This window comes from Aedes albopictus, chromosome 1, assembly GCF_035046485.1.
Source record: "Aedes albopictus strain Foshan chromosome 1, AalbF5, whole genome shotgun sequence".
In the NCBI taxonomy this organism is placed as follows: Eukaryota; Metazoa; Arthropoda; class Insecta; order Diptera; family Culicidae; genus Aedes; species Aedes albopictus.
In genome coordinates this window covers 65,290,324-65,307,941 of record NC_085136.1, presented here as the reverse complement: position 1 = coordinate 65,307,941, position 17,618 = coordinate 65,290,324, and the positions used below count along the sequence as shown (strand labels likewise).

The following is a 17,618-nucleotide window of genomic DNA, read 5'->3' as shown; positions in this document are numbered from 1 at the left end:
ACCACTAAACCACGATTTCGGCCAAAAATTCAAGATGGTGACCTAAAATACAAGATGGCGGCCCACAACTATAAGAGGCGGCTGTTATAAAAAGGTTATGGCTGAGGTTAGGATGATGTCCGGAGTCCAAAAATGGGAACCAGAATATTTAAGGTAGCAGCCCACAATTTGAGATATCAGCTATTTTATGGAGTTTCGGAGACTTAAAACCCACACAATATGGGTATGTTTAGTAGGGAGAAAATGTGCGGAGTCCAAATAGGGCGACTAAAATATTTAAGATGGCAGCCCAAAACTCAAGATGGCGGCTGTAGTAAAGAGTTTTAACTTCTAAAACCATGTATTTAGTGTGTATTTGGTGTGGAGAAAATGGCCGGAGTCCAAAAATAGCTACCTGAATATCCAAGATGACGACGCAAAATCCAAGATGGCGGTTGTAATAAGGAATTTCAGCCTCTAAAACCATGCAATTTGGGTTTATTCGGTAAGAGGAAGATGTTCAAGAAGGCGGCCCGAAATTCAAGACGACAGCAGTTTTAAGGAGTTTTGGGCAGTCAGATCGCCATTTGGCAAACGAAGTTCGTTCACTCGGAAATCCTTAGATTTCGCAAGGATTTTGTTTAACCGACTGACTTTACTCAAACTGGAAACATTTGTACAAAGGTTTTTCCAGCCGGATCGTTCAGCAGATCGGAGAGCTTCTCTGTAGGCCTTGCGAGCCGACCTGAAAGCCTCCGAACCAGCCGAACGTCGTCTGTTCCAACTCTTTCTACATTGTTTCCTGAGTTTCGCCAGATCAGAGTTCCACCAAGGGGTTCCTCTTGTGATCTTCACAGACCGTAGAGGGCATGCTTCTTCAAAAGCTTCCATGATGAAGGTCGTTGTAGTATCAACGGCATCATTTAAATCACTTGGAGTGTCAATGGATGATGAGTATCCATGAGATTTGGCCGCAACCAAATCAGTAAAAAGATCCCAGTTTGTTGACCGGGGATTCCTGAAACGCAATGTTTGCGAAGTAACATTTAAATGTTCAAAAAAGATGTAGCGATGGTCAGATAAAGGTTCTTCATTCGACACATGCCAATTGGTTAGCTCGTGACTAATTCTACTAGAGCAAATCGTTATATCTAACACTTCCTTCCTAGCAGATACCATGATGGTTGGGCGATTGCCTATGTTAAGTAATGTAAGATCTGTACTACTTAATTACTCCATCAAACTGGAGCCTCTCAAGCTAATGTCTGAGCTGCCCCAGGTGATGTGGTGAGCATCAGCATCACTGCCAACAATTGGCGGAAGGCCTTTTGAAGTACAGTATGCGATGACTTGTGTGAAAGCATCCGTAGGGGATGGTTCATCATGCGGTTAATACACCGAACAATAGACGTATTTCCTGTTGTGGTTTCCAACAGATACATCCAAGCTTGCTATTTGATGAAAACATTCGCGAAATGATGCGATTTGCTTTCGACAACGAATACGTTTTCACCCATCCTCGCTTTATTCAATCAACCTCCCATACGAGTAGCACACGAACGGACTCAACACTGATCAGCATAGTTGACTCTTCCTTTTCGCCGTTGAGCCGTTGCGTTCTAGCCAAGCATCTCTTTTCATCGCTTTCGACGCTTTTCGACAGCTTATCGCGAAGCATCGTTGACTGGAAGCTTTATTAGTATGGTATCGGTACATGCGAATGTTGCTTCTGTGTGCGTGTCGAGCGTTCGTGCCGTAGCTTCGCAAACCAACCTATTCGGTATGGTTCGGCTGTTCGGACGAGCGTGTGACGGCCAGTCAGATGTGTGCAAAATCGTTTGTGATTTACATCATGTTCGTTTTGCCACCTCTTTGCTGCTGGTCATCGCTGATCAGTGCACAGTTCAATCGCACGCGATAAATATACAGTTGATGAGTTGTGATGAGCACTAGTGAGGTAATCATTTGCATCATTGGATACATCAATTGTGATAGCACATACATCTCTGGTGGTTAGTTCAGAGATGAGTGTAGCAACTATTGCGTTGTTGACAAGCACACAGGCTCGAGGCATGACACGCGAGTTTGCCATTTCATGTTTACTGAAAGTAGCAAACACCGGGTTCACAAGGTTTCCTAGATAGAAATTCTCCTTACGAAAGTAAGGTTCTTGGACTAAGGCCACTTGGGCTGTACCATTTTGCATAAGTCTGCAAAGATTGATCGTTGCTGTTATTTTATGCTGAAGATAGATCTGAGCTATCCTAACCGTAACCACTACCCAAACTAGATAAGATTAAACTCTTCGCAATAACACCACAGCAAAGAACAGCAGCAATTAAACCAGATCGGTATTGAAAGAAAAACGCCAAAGGCGAGGATACACAGAATACACTGTGTAAATCGCATAATGCGAAACCATATAGGTGAAAATTTAAACTAATTAACAACATCTTCATAACCCCGCCCTTATTTAGCCTCAAGTGAGACTAAAGAAGGGCAGCTGATTGTCTCGGAGAAACACAAGGTCCACTGCATCATTCCTCCGGTTAGCGTAGTAAGGGCAACATACTGTGGAAGGCGCCCTGGTACTCCACGGGCTCCGTTTGCGGTTACGTATTTAATAAACCCTCCTTAGGGGCTAGCCATTCATTCTTAGGCACGGTAAGCATGAAGCCGCATCACACCATGAATTAGGGGTCACCTGTTGGTGGATTCTTACCACCGGAAGAGGTGGTCCGTAGTGTTATTCTTAGCCAATTGAGACAATCGCTACCGACACTTCACAGCTATCTAGGCTGATCGAGAAATGAAGTTAATATTGAACAGCCGAAGAGCTGGTGAACTTCTCAAACGCCTACTGTATCGCTTGAATGCTGAATTTTGAAATGTATCAAAATCTCAGTTGGAATGGCTCCCACATCCAACTAACAGAGTTGTCCGATCCCAAACGACATCGTCGTAAAACCTATCGGATGACAAGCTAATTGACTGCCAGCTGCCATCATCGTGCGGGACGGTCTTTGAAATTACTGCCTTGTCGCTACTGCACTGCAACTATTGCGGTTGATCCACACTCAACTGATCTCTGAGATCTACGACGAGTGAGTGTTTGTTGTGATCTTGATAATTAAGTCAATGATGTTGATATTACACATCATCAGAGGTTGCATTGCAATATCACAAGCAGCAGCGTGTCGTTCCGTCGCGGGCGTTGACACTTGCTACTAATTACTTATTTGCTTGGATTTTGTGTTGCTATATGACGTTTGTCATAGCCAGTGATCGATCGAATCAAGTTGTGCGTATGCAATCTGGTGCATTTCCATATTGTAATTGGAATTATCACAAAATTCCAAGCAATGTGTTCTCTGAATGACGTCGTGCTTGGAAACATCAGGCTACTTCGATCAACACATTCCCAACTTTAATGGATTGAAATTTACGACAGCAGTCAGTCAGTGTTACCATGTCAAATTCCCATCCAAGAAGGCCTCTGAAACTGTGTGTTGGGTCACCTGCGAGCTGCGAGATATCGTGTCAGTCGACAATGACTGCAGCAGCCTGCTTGGATTGTAAATAAATCATTCTGCCACCTTCTTACCGCAGCATTTCAGCCTGCGGCGCGGTAACAGATCACGTCAATCGGAATCGAAGACTAGCAGCAAGCAGCGTGGTCAGGGGGAGGACACATTTGCAAATCGCCTCGAGACGAGACCGGAGACTTCTGCTGCGTGACCAACGACGTGTGAAAATAGCAATATTTAACTGGGGAATCGCTGCGCCGCGCCACGCTGTCATGGAGTACCGGAGACGAGAGGAAACCTATTGCAGGCAGGTGGGCTGAGCGGTTGTTGCATGTGTTACACAAATATGCTACAAATTGGCATTCCGGCGGACATTTTTATCGCTCTAATAGGTTGAGCAGCGTATTCATACGATGGCAGCTCGGTGTCGACCAGTTAGCTGGTGCAGATGAAACTTCTATAGCCGACTAACGACTGGCTGTTCTAGGAGCGTTAGAAAATTCCTTGTGATCAGTCATCAGGTTTCCAATCATTGTCAGAATTTGAGGTATGGTTGCTCATTATGATCGTAACTCGCTAATTGTGGTGGGAATTTGTGTGATGAATTACGATCATTTGAGAACGTGATTGACCTAGAGTTTTGGTTTTAAAGTACCTTACATTTGATACACACCTTGGTTGTGTGAAGATTGAAAGGGGTTCTGATTTATCAAGTGCTCGTCACCTCCAGGGTCACGTTAGAAACTGGTGAAAATGTAGAATAGAATAGGATAATCGTAGAAGATGGAAGGGAAAGATGGATAATGGTGGATAGAAGGCAGAGCTTAGAAAAAAAAAGAACAAACATTATAAAAGACAGAAGAAAGAATGCGAAAAATAATGGAGAATGGAAAAAAACGGTAAGAACGGTAGAACGGTAGAAAATAGCAACTCGAAGATTCAATTTTGAGGATAATATGGAGAAGAAGATTGAAAATACAGGTCGTACGCTGGAGGTCAAATTATCGTGGGCCCGATTATCCGTGATTAGTATGCATTAGAACCTTTTTCATACTATGGGCTGAGGTTGCATAAATTAAAAAGTGCATGAAAAAGAACTTTGTGCAAAAATTGAGTCAATAATAAGTGAAGAACATGCTTCTGGGCATCAAGATGGGTCCAAGGGGGAAGTTTCCAGAGAGCCGAAAAAAGGGGTAACAAGGGACCTCAGGAGCATTTTAAGGACGTTCCGGCAGGCTTCTTTGACATTTGAATGGGATTACGGTGGTTTCAGGGACGTTCCAAGGGGATTTGAGGCATTTCAAAGGTATTTTAGGGAGTTTCAGAAACGTTTTAGGGTGCTCCGTGAGGTGTAAGGACCGCTAGACAGCATTCCAAGGTCCTTTCAAGGGGTTTCTGGAACCTTTGAAAGGCTTTCCAAGGGGTTTCAGGGTCATTTCAAATTAATTACGGGATTTCAAAGGTATTTCAATAAGATTATGGATGTTTCATGAGCGTTTCAGGAGCGCCTCTAGGGGGTTTAAGGGTTGTTTCAGAGAGGCTTCAGTAACCTTTAAAGGTCGTTCCAAGCTGTTTCAGGAGCATTTTTAATGAAATACGGGGATTTGAAGGGCATTTCAATGAGATCATGGAGGTTACAGAGGCATTTCATCGTAATCCAGGAGCGTTTCAAGGTGGTTTAGATGTTCAAGAACGTTCAGAGTTATTTCAAAAGGATTACCCCAACTCAAAAATACTAATAAACTACTTTTTTAAATTTCTCAGAAACCAGTAGAGATATCGCAATTTTGAGCACAAATTTGGCCCAATTGGGTTCTAGAATCACCAATTTAGTCTAGAAAAAATAAGTTTGAAAATTAAATTTTACATGTTTTTTGAAAGTTTGTTCTAGCAAAAATTTCAACCCTTTGCGCCACCCCTAAATATCAACCGAAATCGCTCATTTTTGTACAGCTCACTTATCTCGACTAGTAGATCACTTTCCACTTGGGAAATTATATCGGAGAGATTTTTTGAAATCAGCCCCACCCTACCCTGAGACCCCATGAAATATTCCTGAGACTTTCAGGTATCCCCTCCCCCTGATACTCTTTGGAACGTCCCTAAGACCTCCTGAACTATCCCAGAAACCCCCTGGGATCCCTCTATGTATCAATGGATTCTCTGAAATGCCTCTGAGACACCTTGGAATACCTTTGAGATTCCCTAAAATGGTCCTGAGACTCACTGGAACCCTAAGGGATCTCCTGGCTTCTCCTGAATCTCCCAAGAACGCCTCTTGAACCTACAGGTACCTCCCTGAAACCCCTTTGGAACCCCTGAAACTCCCCTGAGACCTTATTTTGTTCTTCTTAACCATGGGGAACAGACACCTGCACAGAGAGGTCCAGTTAGTGTGGGGTTATGGGCAGTCTTCCCAAGTAACACACTTGTCACAGAAAGTCACGGCGGCTTAGGTTTTTGTTGCGCAGAAGTCACTGTGACTTACTTCTAACAAATAAATACTTATTTGCTAGATGTAAGTCACAGTGACTTCTGCACAACAAACGAGTTTTATTATTCACCCGACGTTTCGACACGGGGATAGTGTCTTCCTCAGGGGGAAAATAAATATTAACGTTTTTGGTCAAATGTTTTGTCTAACTTTAACTGTCTTGTTATGTGTCGATTTTGGTACATGCTTACACTTCGAAATCACTTAAGGTGAATATATGACGAAGCCACACCTAGAGTTTTCAAGAGCACAAATCTGAAGAACCGAATGTCGGTTTGCGCTGAAAATTTGATCGATTGGTCACCGCCAACGAGTAACCAATCGATCAACTTTTCAGCGCAAACCGACATTCGGTTCTTTAGATTTGTGCTCTTGAAATTTTCAGGTGTGGCTTCGTTATATATTCACCTTAAGCAGTTCAACGGTTTTTTGGCCGTTGAACTGTTTAAGTGATTTCGAAGTGTAAGCATGTACCAAAAACGACACATAACAAGACAGTTAAAGTTAGACAAAACATTTGACCAAAAACGTTAATATTTATTTTCCCCCTGAGGAAGACACTATCCCCGTGTCGTAACGTCGGGTGAATAATAAAACTCGTTTTTGAACCCTAAGACTGCGTAGCCGTTAATCTATAGAGTCAAGATTACAGTCGATTCCCAACAGCAAAATTCCCAGTCACAGTCTCAAAGCGAACTTCAAAAGGAATCCCTAGCGAAATGCCTTCCAAGGAATCCCTCCATCTGGAAACAGGAAAGTATTCGTGGAGGTATACCAAGATGGAAAGAGTTTCTGAAAGAGTTCCTGGAAACAAAACCTGGATGGATCCCCACATAGTATCTCTGGAGTAACCTACAGCTCTTGAACGAAATTCCAGATGGAATTCCTGGAGGATGAATTTTTGAGGAATTCTCTGATGTATCTGGATTTACTGGACGAATACCCAGATCGATTTCTTGGAGAGATCTCTGGATTATATCTTCAGAGGATTCTCCCACAGGGAGAACCTTTCAGGATCAATATCATCATGCATAAGAAAAAGTAATAGACGGCCAGGGGTCGTTTATAGGGAAGAGCAAAGGAAAGTTGCAGGGGCGGTTCAGGGAACCTCAGGAGTATCCCAGAAGAATTTTAAGCGTGTTCTACGAGGGATTCCGTGGTGTTTTAGGATTCCAGTCTGTCTCAGCAGCGTTTGACGGGGTTACAAGGGGGCTTGAGGAGGTTCCAGGGACGTTTTAAGGGTTACCAGGAGGTCTCAGTAGCGTATCTGGGGGAGCGTTCCAAAGGTTTTAATGGGGTTGTCGGGTCTCAGGGGCGTTTTAGGGTTGTCAGTGGGTTTCTGGGAGGTGACAGGGAGACTCCAGGGAATGTCAGGGATGTTCCAGGGTAGGTGCCATGGGCATTTCAAGGGCGTCCCACGGAAATTCAGAGGGTACCTGGAAGTGTCAGTGGTGTTTCAGGGAGTTTCAGACGATTTTAGGGGGTTCCAGCAGGAGGTCTTAGAGCGTCTCAGAACGTTAAAGGCGGTTGTTGAGGGTATCATCTTTCTACGTGTTAATTATACCTATTTAAAGCAGCTTTTTAGTTAAACAGATTTAATGCTGGAAAGAGCATTTACAATTTCAATTATGTGGAGCGGACCTGGTGTGATGGTTAGAACACTTGACTATCACGCCGAGGCCCTGGGATCGCATCTCGCTCCCGACAAACTTGCCAAATGTGAGTTCCTTCTTCGGAAAGAAAGTAAAGCGTGGGTCCCGAGATGAACTAGCCTAAAGCTAAAAATCTCATTAATACAGATATACATAAAAAAAACAATTACTAATATTCTAGTGTAGATCGCCAAGACTGGAACAGAGTCTAACCTCACTGAAAGATTCTTACCTAAAATTCCATGATGAGTTCCTCCCCTGGAATTCTTCCAGAAGTTATTTCGCTGAGATTTGTCCAATACTTCATTCTACTAAATTTTCCAAGAATTGTTTCGCTGGAATTCCCCTAAGAGTTTCTCCTCCAGAATCCTCCAGAATCAGGAGTTACTACACAGACATTAAGTTGAAAAGAACGTCGAAAATTCGCCATGATTTCATTTATAAATGACATCGTATCCAACCGAGTTGATTCACAGGTAATTTTATCAAAATTGAATTTTTATGCACCTACTTATTTCTACTTATCATTGTCGTACTAATTATGCCATGTTTGGACCTATAAATCAAATGATGAGGATGTATAATGAACAATGCGAGTCCATTGACTTAGGTAAGCTTAAGAGACAATTGAAAGTGATTCGTTACTTTAAAAAAAATAGTGTTAGGTTAAGAAAGCATGAATGTAACAAATGGTCTACATATGATTCACGACGAATAAAAAATAAATAAATAAATAGAAGTTCTATTTCTCAGGAGTTTCTCCTTTGGGAATCCTACAGTGTTACTCCCTTGGTATGCCCTAAGATTGTCCCTTCATTGAGATTGTTTCTACTTAGGAGTTCCTGTGCTTTCTTTTCGGAAGCTTTTCTTCTGGAATTTCTCGAAGCGTTCCACCTTCTATAAGTTACTGAGGTTCCTGCAAGAGTTCTGAGATAGTTCCTCTAGAAGATCCTCTGCAGGAATCTCTCACTGTTTCTCTTTTAGATTTTTAAGGATTACTTTGGGAATTCTTACATAAGTGCCTCGAAATGTCTATCAGCAATTTTCAAAGGTACCTTCTTGGAATCTCCCCTTTAAATCTCTTTGTTTAAAAACGGTCATTTCTCTAATGTTTTTCGGAACTCTTCCATTAGTTTACTATCACAATCTTACAGTAGTTAGTGTAGAAACTTCACCAGGTGGTGTGGTAAACTGTTTTCCCGGAGTTTCTCCATAAGCTTTTTCGTAAATCTCAAAAACATGTATTGGAAAATTGTCTAACAAGATCCTTATATCTGTTAGAAAATACATGGAAGGCCATAAACCCCGAGAATAATTTCCTAATGAACTCAGAGGGAATTTTCGGTGGAACTCAGGAAGTAATTCCTTGAGGAACATCGAAAGGAAATGCAGGAGGCAATTTAGGAGAAATTCACAGAGCAACTTCTTAAGGATGTTTCCCGTAAGCACAGCGGAAGGAATTCCCGGATGAACTGTAGAAGGAACTCATGAAGAATGGTTCCTGGTAGATTCGCTAAGATACTTTTGAAGGATTAACCCGAGAAGCTATGATATTGATTATAGGGAACGACGGAAAAATTGAGAGACTTTCTGGAAAGAATTTATAGAAGAACTGCGAAAGATCTCCAGAAGGAACAACTGAAGGATTCCCTAGAAGGTCTTCGTAAGTGATTCCCGGAGAAAGTTCTGGGAAGAATTCCAAGAAACACTCCGGAAGTAATTTCCAGAAGAGATCGTGGGGTAATTTCAAGTGGAATTCTAAAAAAAAAACTCCGGGAGGAACTGTGGGACAAATCCCGGAAAAACTCCCAACGGATCTCTGGATCGGATTCTTGGAGGATTTTTCTGGAAATTTCGTTAAATATCCTGAATTAATTTCCGAAGGAACTTACGAAGTAACTGCTGGAAGAGTTCTGTGGAAAAATCTCGGAAGAACTAGGTAAGTAATTCTCGGAGGAAATCCGTAAGGAATTTTTGGATGGACTCCAGAAAAAAAATCTCAGGTAAATTTCGGATAGAATTCTCGGAGGAGCTCCAGTAGAATGTGCTGCGAAAACAGTTTCCAGAAAAACTTCCGTACGAACTCCATGAGGAGCAACAGAAAGATATCCTAGAGGATCTTCGAAAGAAATTCCCGAAGAAGTTTTGAAAAGAATCCCTAGATAAACTTCGGATGGAGCCCTTTCCGGTAAAACTCCGGAACTTCTGGAGGAACACCGGAAAAAAAAATCCGTAGAAAATCTTCCCAGGAGGAGTTCCTGAAGAAATTCCAAGAAGAGTTCATGGAGGAACTCTTGAAATGAATCCCTGTAGCAGTTCCTGAAGGAATCCCTAGAGGAATTCCTGAACAAAACCCAAGGGTAAATCCTGGAAGCAATACCAAGAGGATTTCCTAAGGGGGTCCCTTAACAAATCCTGGATGAATTTCTGGGTTAGTTCCTGAAAGAATTCCAGCATGAATTCTGATGATGAAACTACTACTGTGGCTTCGTGGTCGTGTGGATTCCCGCCGCAGCTGGCAGGAAAAGTTTTCGGTTGTGCCACTGGGCGTTGCATGCTAGTCCGTTGCCTTCAAAGAGCGAATAGCTCATTGGAAGCGTTGTACGTGTCCTTGTCTTTTTTTAATTCCTGGAAGAATCCCCAGAATAGTTCCTGGATGAATCGTTGAAATTTATCTTAAGTTTCGTTTCTCCCTGGTGCTTTTTCTAAAAGACTCGCAGATGAAATTCCCGAGTGAAACCCTGTAGGAATTCTTGGAGGAATAACTGAAAGAATTCCTGATGAAACCCCGGAAAGAATCCCATATGGAATTGCTTAGGAAATCCCAGGAGAGATTTCTAAACGAATTCATGGAACAATTTCTGTAGGAATGCCTGGAAAAAATAGCATAGCATAGCATAGCATAGCATGAATACTTGCACAAATCTTGGATGGAGTTGCAAAGCTGAATATTTCCATTGACATTGCTGATGTCGCTACTATCTACAATGTCATAGATTCACTCAGCTCCACACACCTGGCCAAGTCCTTGCAAGCATTTATAAATTCCTTCATCAACTTAGAAAGAGCCCAGAACTGAAGCATCTTCCAATAGATGAAAGGATGTTGAAAATAGCGAATTTTCAACTTATATGCAGTTATAAAGTAAATATACTGAAATAGAAGTATTTATAAATAAATAATATTGGAAAGATCTCACCAATTGTTGTGGGATTTTTGTGGTTCAATGTCGATCATCTAATTGTCTTGATTAATGTTCTTCTCTGTAAAGAACAACACAATACTCAGCAGAGAACAACACAATACTCGTAGGAATGCCTGGAAAAAATGTGGATGAATCCATGTCTGTAGTAATTTCTGAACGAAATATTGAAGGAATCCTTGGATTTTTTTAAAGTAATTTGATGGAATTGCTGGGATAACTTTTGAATAATCTCTAGTAGAAATTTCTGAAAAAAAAATCTGGAAGAAATTCCTGAAGAAATACTTCGAATGATTCCAGAAGCAATTATTGGAGCAATATCTAGTGGAATTATTAAAGAAACATATGGTGAAATCCCCAAAGAAATACTTGCAGAAACACCTAAAATAATCTCTGCTGAAATTGCTTTGGGAATCCCTGGAGAAATTTCAAGGAACTCTCGGAAACATCCCTGAAACAATCACTGGAAGAACCTATAAATAGTCTCCAGAATAAATTCCCGTAGAAATGTCTGTAACAACTTTTGAAAGAATCGTGGAAGGAATTCCAGAAGCGTTTCTTGGAACAAGCCCTGGAACAATCACTCTCGAAACTCCGCTAGATAGTGGAATTCACGAAGTTAAAATTCCTGGAGGATTTCAGTACTTTGAAGTATTCCTGACGAAATTCTTGGAGAAATTTTTGAATGTGTCTTTGAAAACAATTCATGAAGAAATCTCAGAATTTGGAGCCACAGAACGTTAACAGTATATGGTTCCTGGAAGTCCTTCTCTTTTCCTACCGGAACCGGTTCCGGCTCCTGAAAGAAATTCGGATGGATTCGAGAAAAAAAATCCTAGATAAGCACCGGAAGCAATTTGAGAAGGATCGCAGAATAGAATTTCCGAAGGATCACCGGAATTTATTTTCGGAAAAACTCCGTAGGATCTCTAAAAGATATTACCGGAGGTGTTCCGGAAGGCAATTTTGGAAGAACTCCGGTAAGGAATTTCCTGATGATCTCCGTAGGATTCCTGAAGGGTATCGGCAAATAAGCCCCGGAGAAGAAAACTCTCCGGAAAGGATTCGGTCTTAAAAATTTTCATTCCAGATTCCAGGATTCCAGATGGTCTAAAAGGCTTTTCAGGGGGCCTCAGGGGATTTCAGAAGGATTCCAGTGGATCTCAGGGGCGTTTCAGGATGTCTCAGTGGGTTTCTGTAGAGTGTCAAGGAGAATCCAGGGAGTTTCAGGAGGTACCTTGAGTTCTCATGGGCGTTTCAGGGGGACTCAGAAGCGTTTCATGGAGCTACCAGTAGGTCTAAAGGGCGTTTCAAGACTTATCAGAGGGTTTCAAGGGCGAATCAGGAGATTCCAGGAGGCTTCGGTGGTGTCAGGCAGGGATAGAAACACTCACTTAGAATGAATTACACTTACTTGCTATTTTCTCACCTCATAAGCATGCTATCAAAAAACAGTGTATGGAGGACTCTTACCTTGTCGTTTTATCCAAAAATTCTCCAAATAAAGTAAGGCTCTTTTCAATGTCGTGAAGGAGCAATGAAGGCGCACGCAATCAAAAGTTATACATTATTCTTTTCTCCACGATGTGGATGTAAATTCACTCATCTTGTGGAGAATTGCCTTCATAGCTCTATCAAGATTTTGGTAAAAGTGTGCGACCCTTACTTTATTTGGCAAACTTTTAGATAAAACTGCAAGGTAACAGTCCTCCATACACTGATTTTTGATAGCATACTTCTGAGCTGAGAAAATTACAAGTGAGTGTAACTCTTTGTAAGTGAGTGTTTCCATCCCTGGTGTCTGGGACGATTCAGTGGGTCTCATGGTCGTTTTAGTGTGCTATCAGAAGAAGGTCGGAGGGCATTTTATGGAGTCTCAGATAGTTTTACGGGTTCCCAGAGGGCTTCAAGGGGTATCAGAAACTCTCAGGGGCGTTTCAGAGGGATTCAGAGGGTTTCAAGAGTGTTGCAGGGAATTTATGGGGTTTCCAGGTGCCCACAAAGGCATTTCATGGGATCCCAGGGTCGTATTAGGGGATCTTTAGGGAGTTCTAGAGGGTCTTCAGGGAGTCTCAGGAGCATATCAGTGATCTCAGAGGGTTGTAGAAAGTTTCAGGAGCGTTTAAGAGGGTTTCATGGGGTCTCAATAGGTTCCAGGAGATTTTAGGGGGCATTGATAACAAAAGACAGATGGATCATGACAGGAGTTGGAAGATATAATGTGTAAAATGGAGAATAGAAGAAACAAGATAAAACTAAGACTACAATCTACAGTAACTGAAAGATTTGGTAAAGAAGATACGAGTATAGTTTAAAGATTTTTTTTTATCTGTATTAACGAGATTTTTAGCCCTGGGCTAGTTCATCTCGGGACCCACGCTTTACTTCCTTTCCGAAGGAAGAACTCACATTTTGTGATAGTCACGTGTTCTAACCATCCAACCAGGTCCGCTCCACATAGTTTAAAGATGAAAAAAAAAAAAACAGCCAAGTATCCAAATATAAAACATCGACTTATTATTCCAGGTATGATTCATTGTTTTCAATACAGCGCATTGTTCAAAAATATTCAACCACTCGCACGTCATCGTATCAGTCACGCTTCGGTTATAATAACTTCGCTCCGACTTTCCTCGGTTAGCCCTCCGTCAAAACAGCAAACTCAAATTAAAGATTCATAAATTTGCTCTTTTATTCAATTTTGTGGATGAAGCAACGTCGAAACGGTCAGCTTCCGTTCCTTTTCCTGGCCTCGTCTTCCTCCCACTCACTCGAGTGACGGTGACCGGTCAAATAACAATTCATCGTCTCGCCCCTCGTCGTTCCTCGCTGTCTCTGTGAGTCAACTGTCCGATCCTCAGAATATGCATCGCTACTCACAACTCGCAACGCGCATGGCTTCCTTCGATGTCCGGAATTATGACCGTTTTTTGAAGCTCGTCCGTCTGATTTCTTTCGCGCAATTCTTGCAACACTCGCGCTGCTGTAACAGCTGATGGCGATCCGATTCTTCCGAAGCGCTGTTTGCTTGTTTTGGCTTGGATGGATTCAATCAAAACAAACGTAGATGATGCAAAACAACAACTCAAGAAGACGGAATGCGGGCGCGTCGCGTTCTCGACCGACATCCGCTCATGCACATTATGTGTTCTTTTTTCTTCGTACGGATTTTAATGGCCCTTGTGGAATGCGTCATCCCATAGCTTTTCCACTCGTCAAATTCCGTACGACCCTAGCGCCATTAGCTACGGCGACCACACTTTATTGGTCAGTAAATAAGTTGCTCTCCGAACGGAGCCGGCTACTAAGGGAACGTTCAAAAATTACGTCCAACATTTGGGGGAGGGGGGGGGGGGGTCTACAAAAGTGTGACACTACGTGTATTGGGTATAGGGAAAATGCGTGACAGAGGGGGGAGGGGGGGTCTAGAAATCCCAAAAATTGATGGACGTAATATTTGAATCTTCCCTAATGGCTTCTCCAGCTCCATCAGAAAGTGGCGAGCGTGCGAGGAATCACTCCATAATCGCTCATTCACGGTTTGTTTGTGTACTTGCGAGCGCCGCATGCTTCGGGATGGAATGATCGCTTCCCGCTGGCCACTTTGTTTTTGTTTACTACGCAAATATGTGGGGAAATTGACGGATCAGGAATGCCAAATGTGTTAGGAGGATTGAAACAGGTTTGAATTGTTTTCAAAAGCATTCGTGAACTATAAAAATATAAATTTTTTAAGCCTTCAATAATTTCGTAAAATCAAGCCAACACGACATTGACAACTTACAAGTAGGAGCGGAAAGTTCATTTGAGTTCATCCGGACAACACGGGAGCAGCGACACCATGATCGTTCATTAATATCAAAATGAACTGTGCTGTTACCAAATCTACAGGTTCCATAAAACTGGCAGCACTGTTGCACCCATTGAAAACATTTGCTAACTTCCAGCGCAAATACCATCTCGCTAATTAGTTTTCCCCCTTTCTCGTATCTATCCCGTATCAACAGGCCCGCTAATCCACCCTGGACCGTCACCCTGGCGGACGGAACCACGGACGACGGTTAGGAGGCAGGAGCGGTGGCAGGGAGCGCGTTGGCAGCACTGCTGCGGCGACACCTTCGCACCTAGTGCTGCGCCATGGATCACGCGGTTCACGCTGCCCGAGGACGACCATGGAACAAACTGCGCTTCGAGAACAACGAGCTGGAATGCCTCTACCAGCGATACACCCTCAAACTGCAGCGCTTCTCCGTGACCGGAGTGGTGGCCCTGGTCGTAGTTCTGTGCGGCGTCATGGCCGGACTCAGCCTCGGCTACAACCAGGCGCCGACGTTACATGTAAGTTTGACCCCCTAATGTCCCATCCAAGTCACGTTTTTCAAGATCTTCCCTCTCTCCTCGAACAGAACGTCTTCAACTCGTTCATGTGTCTGATGTTCGCGGTGGTCCTGGCGCTGCTGCAGTTCCGCTTCATCCGGGACTCGCACCTGCCGTACCTGTGCTACGGCATTCTGTTCTTCACGGCGGCCTTCTGCTTCATCTCGATGCCCACGGTGGGCATTGTGTTCCCGGTGGATACCCGGGAGGTGATGGCAGAAGGCGTCTGGCAGATTGTGTTCGTGGTGTTCCTGGCGTACGCCATGATGCCGCTGCAGATCTGGGAGGCTGTGCTGTTCGGGATCATTTTGCCGTCGATCCACATCGGGCTGACCGGGTACAACATTTACAACGAGAACTTCCAGTACTTGGCGTACCAACAGGTGAGTGATTGAAAATGAAAGAACGAGATTCGTTCGAATCTTTGGACAAGAGTCCTTCGAATCTCTGAACAAGATTCCTCTGAACGAGATTGCTTCGTATCTCTGGACGAGATTCCTTCGAATCTCTGGAGGAGATCCCCTCGAATCTCTGGACGAGGTTCCTCCGATTGTCTGGAGAAGATTACTCCGAATCTCTGGAGGAGAAGATTCCTCCAAATCTCTGTTGGAGATTCCTCCGAATCTCTGGAGGAGATTGCTCCGAATCTCTGGAGGAGATTCCTCCGAATCTCTGGTGGAGTTTCCTCCGAATCTCTGGAGGAGATTGCTCCGAATCTCTGGAGGAGATTGCTCCGAATCTCTGGAAAAGATTCCTCCGAATCTCTGGAGGAGATTCCTCCGACACTCTGGAGGAGATTCCTCCGACACTCTGGAGGAGATTTCTCCGAATCTCTGGAGGAGATTCCTCCGAATCTTTGGAGAAGAATCCTCCGAATCTCTGGAGGAGATTTCTCCGACTCTCTGGAGGAGATTCCTCCGAATCTTTATAAGAGATTCATTCGAATCTCTGAACGATATTTCTTCGAATCTCTTGACAATATACCTTGGAATCTCTGGACAAGATTCCTTGGGATCTATGGATGAATTTCCTTCGAATCTCTGGACGAGTTTCCTTCGAATCTCTGATCGAGTTTGCATGGGCGAGATTCCTTCGAATTTCTGGACGAGATTCCTTCGAATCTTTGGTCAAGATTTCCCAGAATCTCTAGAAAATATTCCTAGGAATATTTGGACAAGATTCCTTGAAATCCCTTGACGAGATTCGTTCGAATCTCTGGACGGGATTCCATCGAATCTCTGGACGGGATTCCATCGAATCTCTGGACGGGATTCCTTCGAATCTCTCCAGGGGAAATTCTTCGGAATTTCCTGAAGAAATTCTTCGGAATTTCCTGAAGAAATTCTTCGGAATTTCCTGAAGAAATTCTTCGGAATTTCCTGAAGAAATTCTTCAGAATTTCCAGGATAAGTTCTCCGGTATTTCCAGGGGAAATTCTCCGGAATTTCCCCTGGAAATTCCGAAGAATTTCCCCTGGAAATTCTTCGGAATTTCCTGGGGAAATTCTTCGGAATTTCCAGGGGAAATTCTTCGGAATTTCCAGGGGAAATTCTTCGGAATTTCCAGGGGAAATTCTTCGGAATTTCCAGGGGAAATTCTTCGGAATTTCCAGGGGAAATTCTTCGGAATTTCCAGGGGAAATTCTTCGGAATTTCCAGGGGAAATTCTTCGGAATTTCCAGGGGAAATTCTTCGGAATTTCCAGGGGAAATTCTTCGGAATTTCCAGGGGAAATTCTTCGGAATTTCCAGGGGAAATTCTTCGGAATTTCCAGGGGAAATTCTTCGGAATTTCCAGGGGAAATTCTTCGGAATTTCCAGGGGAAATTCTTCGGAATTTCCAGGGGAAATTCTTCGGAATTTCCAGGGGAAATTCTTCGGAATTTCCAGGGGAAATTCTTCGGAATTTCCAGGGGAAATTCTTCGGAATTTCCAGGGGAAATTCTTCGGAATTTCCAGGGGAAATTCTTCGGAATTTCCAGGGGAAATTCTTCGGAATTTCCAGGGGAAATTCTTCGGAATTTCCAGGGGAAATTCTTCGGAATTTCCAGGGGAAATTCTTCGGAATTTCCAGGGGAAATTCTTCGGAATTTCCAGGGGAAATTCTTCGGAATTTCCAGGGGAAATTCTTCGGAATTTCCAGGGGAAATTCTTAGGAATTTCCAGGGGAAATTCTTAGGAATTTCCAGGGGAAATTCTTCGGAATTTCCAGGGGAAATTCTTCGGAATTTCCAGGGGAAATTCTTCGGAATTTCCAGGGGAAATTCTTCTAAATTTTCAGGGGAAATTCTTCGGAATTTCCAGGGGAAATTCTTCGGAATTTCCAGGGGAAATTCTTCGGAATTTCCAGGGGAAATTCTTCGGAATTTCCAGGGGAAATTCTTCGTAA

The 17,618-nt window shown here is 43.1% G+C and overlaps 1 protein-coding gene across 5 annotated transcripts in view; it reads left to right on the top strand.

Moving 5' to 3' along the window:
- Nucleotides 1-17,618, top strand: part of LOC109401880 (Ca(2+)/calmodulin-responsive adenylate cyclase) — a 222,706-nt gene that overhangs the window by 166,694 nt on the left and 38,394 nt on the right. For all 5 annotated transcript variants that reach the window (XM_062844700.1, XM_062844701.1, XM_062844699.1 and 2 more), the window contains 2 exons: nucleotides 14,862-15,192; nucleotides 15,261-15,614. In XM_062844700.1, coding sequence (XP_062700684.1) covers nucleotides 14,992-15,192; nucleotides 15,261-15,614 — 555 coding nt within the window. In that variant the 5' untranslated portion in view covers nucleotides 14,862-14,991. The remainder of the gene's footprint in view (nucleotides 1-14,861; nucleotides 15,193-15,260; nucleotides 15,615-17,618) is intronic.